The sequence below is a fragment of the Penaeus japonicus genome, unplaced genomic scaffold (genome assembly GCF_977035675.1).
Source record: "Penaeus japonicus unplaced genomic scaffold, GWHDUDI00000001_assembly GWHDUDI00000038, whole genome shotgun sequence".
Lineage (NCBI taxonomy): Eukaryota > Metazoa > Arthropoda > Malacostraca > Decapoda > Penaeidae > Penaeus > Penaeus japonicus.
Genome location: NW_028234440.1, coordinates 10,554,862 through 10,561,959, shown reverse-complemented (window position 1 = coordinate 10,561,959; position 7,098 = coordinate 10,554,862). Strand labels below are relative to the sequence as shown.

The 7,098-nt window shown below is 40.8% G+C and overlaps 1 protein-coding gene across 1 annotated transcript; it reads left to right on the top strand.

The window, feature by feature from the left end:
- Positions 1-3,773: 3,773 nt before the first annotated feature.
- Positions 3,774-6,197, top strand: LOC147467082 (uncharacterized). Its single transcript, XM_086533007.1, has 4 exons — positions 3,774-4,891; positions 4,925-5,370; positions 5,510-5,612; positions 6,050-6,197. Exons 1-4 carry the CDS (start codon positions 4,743-4,745, stop codon positions 6,195-6,197), a joined length of 846 nt encoding a protein of 281 aa, XP_086389133.1. The 5' UTR covers positions 3,774-4,742.
- The last annotated feature ends 901 nt before the right edge of the window (positions 6,198-7,098 follow it).

The following is a 7,098-nucleotide window of genomic DNA, read 5'->3' as shown; positions in this document are numbered from 1 at the left end:
ACAGAACAAGGTCCATCAAAAGAACAAATAAGGGATCCATCCTCTCGTTTTACCAAAGGCTTCGAGCCCCTAAGTATCACTCCGACGGAATTTGCAAAAGTTGCAGAGTTCCTGTCCATCTTTGTCTTCTATCAGGGGAGAAGAGTATAAGGTTCGAGTCGGGGGAACGTAAGTGCACTACTTACTCAGTGATGGTATGACTTTATGAATTATGTTTTTTAAAATTGTTGGTGGTTTATGCTTTATGGATAATGCATAATTCTAACTTTTCAAGATAATGTTGGGAAAGTTGTCTTTAGTGGTACCTTTCGACTGTCAGAGCATAGTCTAACGTCTGTAGCTCACGAAGTCTCCTCTTGTCACGGCCTCATTTTTTTCTATCGCTAAGACCTTGAGAGAGGATAACCGATCTATTTGGTTATATAGGTATCCAAGTGTATGAGGATAATGTGACAATTGTAGCTAGTGGTATTTTAGAGTCAAAAGTCGATAATACTAATTGTTGGATAAATGTCTCATAAGAATGTCACACAAAGGGAGAGTGAATTTGAAAACCCGATATCCCCGTTTATAGCCAAGTGCCTATCAATCAATGACGAGAAGTGCCTTTTTACTCGTGTTGCCATAGATATAGTTGGGTCCACTTAAAGTCCCTCCCTCTGATGATGGTCACAAGTATATTTTATACTCACCCTTATGAGACTTTGTCCTCCTACACAGGCTTCCTGAAAGCCCGATTCCTTAGTTGAGAGAGATACGAATCGGTTATCTGTATCGGCGGAAGCTGTTATTGTAGTAATATTTTCCCAGGTGTAGGTATCCCCAGAGGAAATTCTATTCTGTATCAGACAGGCACACAGACACACATTCACTCTACACAATTTCTAATGGGGTGAACTACACAACACAATTGATCTTGGGTCACTCATCAAAACCTCTGACTTTACTCAGTCTGTCCAACTATCACCCCAGCGTGACCGCGCCAAACTTGGCGACTAGGACGTGATTTCATATATCTTTTTCAAGAAAAAGGTTTCATTGATACACTGTAAAGCCTCAGCTCTCTGTTACGCGTTATATATGTTTATAAAATTGTGTGTGGACATAACCAAGAGATTAGGTCATCCTAGGGAATATCTCATTCTATACCATTTATTTGCCTACTACTATCATGAGAAATTCCGAAGTGACAGAACAGGTTATTTTCAGTACCTTCGGAATACTCCTGATATGGGTCAGTGTATATAACTGTTCAGTAGTAGGTCACTCTAGTAGCATGTACTTGTCGTGGCAGAACGACGACATCTTGTGGGAGGGACAAAATAGAGCATCATACAGATGACCGAGAGATCTTCCTTCCAACATTTAGTATGACTGACCAGAGCTCAGGGATAACCGCTTGCCAGGACGTGCCGACCATGACGAAGTCTAGCAAGATCGTAATGCTGGTACAATCAGCTACCACAACTGGTATCAGATCTTATATCTTTCCACATATTCACAAGTCCCAAGATCGTTCTATTTAATCCAGAGTATCGACGAAGTGTTGGTACTACTTTGGGGCAAGCACGGGGAGATACTGCTACAGAATAAACTTCTGATGACTTATGGAAGTGGTTCCACATATCGTGATGGAGAGGAGGTAATAAGGTCAAACTATTTGATAAAGGAAAATGGACAGCCCCTAAACTTTATCATTGCCAAATCTTCTAAAAGAGATTATCACAGACGAGCTAACGTTTCTCTGGACACAGGGTAATAGACGACAGTAGTCGCAATATCCACATAGCTGTCCAGGTATGCTTGATGTTGCTCAGTACAGGATGTGTGGTAGAATGTAGGAATAGTGACATGGTTCGTATCCTGTCTTACACCTGAATGGGTAGAGAAAGATTCCTTTCTACTGAATCTACATGACATTTCATAGTGCGGAATTAGTTCAGAAACTATCCCAAGATCAGCATTGTGGACATCCATAATCTGATAAAAGATTTTTCAGATGTGTATTCGGAAAATCCAGGTTGCTACATCTCTTATTGTAGCATGACACTCCCAAACCTCAATACTACCGAGCGCCTCTGAAGCCTAAGATATATCCTGATACCCCACTCTATCTGCAATCACCCTTTTGAGGAAGAGGTTAGATCAAACTACATATAAGCAAGGATCTATTGGTTATCATCCGTCTCCTCCATTGTTCCCCCGTGGTAATGGTACGGAAATCGATGGTACGTATCGGAATGGCTATATAGATTATAGAAGCCTTAACTCTGTCACAACTTTTTCATGCATGAACCCGCCTGTAAATAGAAGATTGATACTCCATAAGTTTAATGGTGCTGGATATATTTCTCCGAGCTAGACTTGACAAAGGACTCTACTATCATGATTACCAACTCTCTGAAAGATCTAAAGGCCCCTGACAGCTTTTCCAACACACAGAAGGATTTTTTATTTAATGCGAACGTTCTGCAGGCTACCATTCGGCTCTGTTAGTAACTGCTCTGTGGACCTATCCGGTTAGAACTTATGGAGGCGTCATTCTAGTAGGATTTACCAAATGTAGCATTTTATTTTAGATAACATTTCATTTATGCTAGAAAGAAATCGGAAACTATCACTCTAGAAGCTATTGTCTCAGTACTCTGAAACGTTCCTGCGCAGGATCAACATCTTGACAGTTCCGACCCTCAATCATGTCGGTTGTTTGGGTTCTAATGAAATAAGATATTTTAGGTCTTTGTGCGATAGATGGCTAAAACATCTGAAACCCCAATGTGTACAAACATTAGATGCTCTGATGCAATATCTCCAAACACCCCACCTACTCAGAAGACACTTCGATATTTCCTTGCGTATGATTTCTTTGCTATCGTATGTCTTATTCCTCAGGCATTCCGAACTAACCTCGCTCCATTATCCGGATCTCATTACGCTAAGATAGTACGGGAACCTTTGCTTGTGGACGAGTCGTGTGAACTGGCTGAAAGGTTGCAGAAGTTGAAGGTCGACTATTGTGTTCAGTTTCCGTCTTTTCAAATTACCTGCTCTTCTAATATACCCTTTCATACTCGAACAGGACGTCTTCATGGATTGTGCTGACTTGCGATGCTGTACTGCCTCCAATACTTAGTCTGATTCTCTCGTTCCCGGGTGGCTTACGCAAAGTTAGAAAGAAAATTCAGGTACGATTCGTGAGAGGATTGAAGTAGCTACTACGATTGAAACGTGCAGTGTCACTGGCGCTAATCTATTTGGCTGTTCAAAGATTTGAATTATTACCTAAAAGGAAAAGAATTTATCCTCAGAAAGTAGCGATCCACAAGCCACTAGTGTTACATGGAATACAGACACACGAAAATTCTCTCTATGATGATAGACTCCGGTCTAAGATGGGCCTTGTGCTTTGTACTCCAAGCTCCTTCAGGTTCCCAGAATAGTTCATGTTGCTCACTGGGATGATAACCTGCTAGGTGCTGATCTTCTCACGCTAAGCCATGCGTACACCGTCAGGTTCTAAATGGACTACCGATCTACTTACATCTGCGCCTATATAGCCCCTCATGCTCTCATATACTTGTTGCGGGGAGTTGTTGTGAATACATTTTCAATTACAACAAAGTATGTTTCATTTTTTTCTTTTTTTAAATTGAAAAGAACTCTTTGTTTGCTTCTACAGAGGAAAACTGAAGAATACATCTCCAACCTCTCCAAAATTAAGTGTGCGGTTCGGCCTGGCGAGCTGTCTGAACCCTCAGGTCGATTCACTCGACTTTTCGACTCGTCCCGCTTACAGGTGGAAAAGGGGGCGTGGCGGCAGATCGCTCGTAAGCACCAGGGAAGGCACACCTTACTGCAGCTGAGGGCCGAGTTACGGGGGCGTGGTGTCTTTTCATTATTTCTGATTGGTATCAATATGGTGTAAGCGATTTACAATTGTTATTGTTTATTTTGGTTAGGTCTTTCAGCGTTGTTAGAAACTTCCTGCGTTGTTAGAAACTTCCAGCGTTGTTAGTAAAGAACCGGCCTTGGTTCTCGGTGAATATTTTTATTTTTATTTATTTTTTTGTAGAAAATTTCAGCGTTGTTTAGGAGTATGCGGTTCGGTAGGGTTTCAGCGTTGTTAGATATCTTGTCATATTTTTTAAGGTTCACCTCGTTTCAGGTGACAATATTTCGATAATCTAGTTAATTTATCTTGGAACTTATTTGAGAGAAAAGGGTTAAATTTTGGTGACGGTGATTCATGTTCATCCTTATTTATTTTATTTAACAATTATCACTTAATTATTTTGATTGAAATAAACAAATATATATTGTTGGGGTCACCGTTGTTGTGTTTATCTCAAACCCTCAGAACTGAAGACATCCTTTGATTACTAAAAGAACCTAATTATTCACAAGTGGCGACCTTGCCAGGATGTCTGATTTCTGAGGTTTTGGGGGATTTATAAGTACAGGATACCCATCCTCACTTGTCGTCCTTGGGGCCCGGAGACGAGTGCCACATTGTCCTTACGTAACGGGTGGAAGTGTGGGAGAGGCCCACCTTTATATTGAGTAATGCCCGTGGGACATGCTACTGATTCAGCATCCCTGTATCAGTAAGACCGTATATTTCATATTCTAGGTGCAGGATTACACCTTCTAGAATTGTTGCTAGGTGCGGGTTACGGCCCTCTAGTATTCATCAGCTGCTCGCTGAAATTGTTATAGTGCATATTAAATGTACATATTTAATTATGCCTGACTGTGATCTCTCTATCACTAATCTTAAAGAACAGGCTGAAGCCTTAGGTTTACAAGGTGATGATATACCTAAATATGTTCTTAACCAGCAAGCGATTGCGAGAGAGGAGCGAAATAGAGAGAGAGAATTAAAGTTGAAAGAGTTAGAAGCAGAAAGAGAAGGAGAAAAGGCTAGGATAGAAGCAGAAAGAGAAAAAGTGAGATTAGCTCACGAATTAGAATTGGCTAGAATTACTGCTGGTAATCACATTAATAATTCTTTATCTCCCCTTAATTTAAGTGGTGCCGCAAGACCTAATTTACCGGTATACCAAGAGGGCGAAGACTTTGCCTCTTACCTCATTCGTTTCGAACGTGTTGCCAGTCTTTTAGACATCAGTGAGGAAACTTATGCTGTGCGTTTAGGGAGTTTGCTCACCGGGAAAGCAGTGGATATATACACGTCTTTATCGCCTGATATAACTGCTGATTATAAACATCTGAAAGAAGCCCTTCTTAATGGATTTTGTAAAACCCCTAATGGTTATAGGCAAGATTTTAGAGCTGCTAAAATAAAAGTTGGAGAAACTTATAAACCATTTTCTATTCATCTCGGCAGACTTTTTGATCAGTGGATAGATAGTAGCGGTCTCGAAAAATCTTACGAGTCACTTAGAAGCTTTATGTTACTGGATCAGTTTAAATCTTCCCTTCCCCCTCCCCTCTCCTTCTTTCCCTCCCCGTTCCTTCCTTCCTCTCCCTCTGCTTTCCTTACCTCCAGATATTCGAACTTATATTAAAGAACATAATGTACCTACTCCTGATCAGACGGTGCAAGTAGCGGATAACTGGGCTGCTGCTCACAAATCAAACATCTGTCAAAAGTAAAAGAAATGTCGAGAGAAAGCCCGCTAATCTTTTTCTTCTTTTTTTCGTGACGAGGGAAAATTTCAGCAACAACCAAATCAAATGTCACAGTTGTGGGGATTTTGTTCTTTACAGGAATCGGTGTCCTTAGAATCCTTTAGCTTTTAAAAACTTTTCTACGGAGAAAAACATTGAAAATGATACAACGCTACGTAAATATCTAGCTAATGGTACAGAGAGCTTCTACTATTCTTCGAGAAACTGGTTGTTCATGTGTTATGGTTTTAGAGTAATTATTACCAAATATCAACACCAGTAACAGTAAATTGGTGAAAGTCAATGATTATTAAGGGAGTAAATTATTTACCTCATGTGCGCTGCTACAAAAAAATATCACATGCCCCACTTTGTCGGAATGGACTAATGCTTTAAGAGCACCTCTTAATTTTTGTAGTGTACTCATCGGCAATATCCCGGGAGTGCGTGATTCCTATCCTGATACTTCTGAAATGGCTAATGATTCTTCCACTCAAAACAATGGCCAGGTACAGGCTGTTCAGACAAGGTCATCCAAGAACAAAAGGATCCATCCTCTCGTTTAAAAAAAAAAAAAAATAAAAACAATTAATACAAAAAAAAAAAAAAACCAAAGCTCGAGCCCCTAAGTATCACTCCGACGGAATTTGCAAAGTTTTTGTGCAGAGTTTCTTGTCCATATCTTGTCTTCTATCAGGGAAAAGGTCGAGTCGGGGGAAGTGCCCCCCCCCCCCCGTTATGGCATGACTTTAGGATTTGCTAAGATTGATGGGTTGCTTTATCGGAAATGCATGAATCCCAACGTTCAAGGTAAAATGGGTAAGGTGTCTTTAGTGGTGCCTTCTGACTGCAGGGCAATAGTAACGTCTGTAGTTCATGAGTCTCCTCTTGCCGGCCATTTTTCACATCGCAAGACCTTGAGAAGGATAACCGATCATTTTTATTGGCCAGGTATGGGATGTGATGTGCGGGATTTTTGTCGTTCTTGTGATAAATGTCAAAGAATGTCACACAAAGGGAGAGTGAAACCCGTTCCCCTTAAGCCAATGCCTATAATGACGGAGCCTTTTTCTCGTGTTGCCATAGATATAGTGGGTCCACTAAGTCCTCCCTCTGATGATGGTCACAAGTATATTTTAACCCTTATAGACTTTGCCACAGGCTTCCCTGAAGCCATTCCCTTGAGAGAGATCGACTCGGTATCTGTCGCGGAAGCGTTATTAGTAATATTTTCCAGGGTAGGTATCCCCAGAGAAATTCTTTCTGACAGAGGCACACAGTTCACTTCACAATTAATGGGTGAACTTCACAAATTGTTGGGTATCAAACCTCTGTTTACTACTCCATATCACCCCAGTGGAAATGGTAGGGTTGAAAGGTTTCATTGTACACTGAAAGCCTCGCTTCGAAAATTGTGTGTGGACAAACCAAGAGATTGGCACCGATATCTCATTCCTACTTTATTTG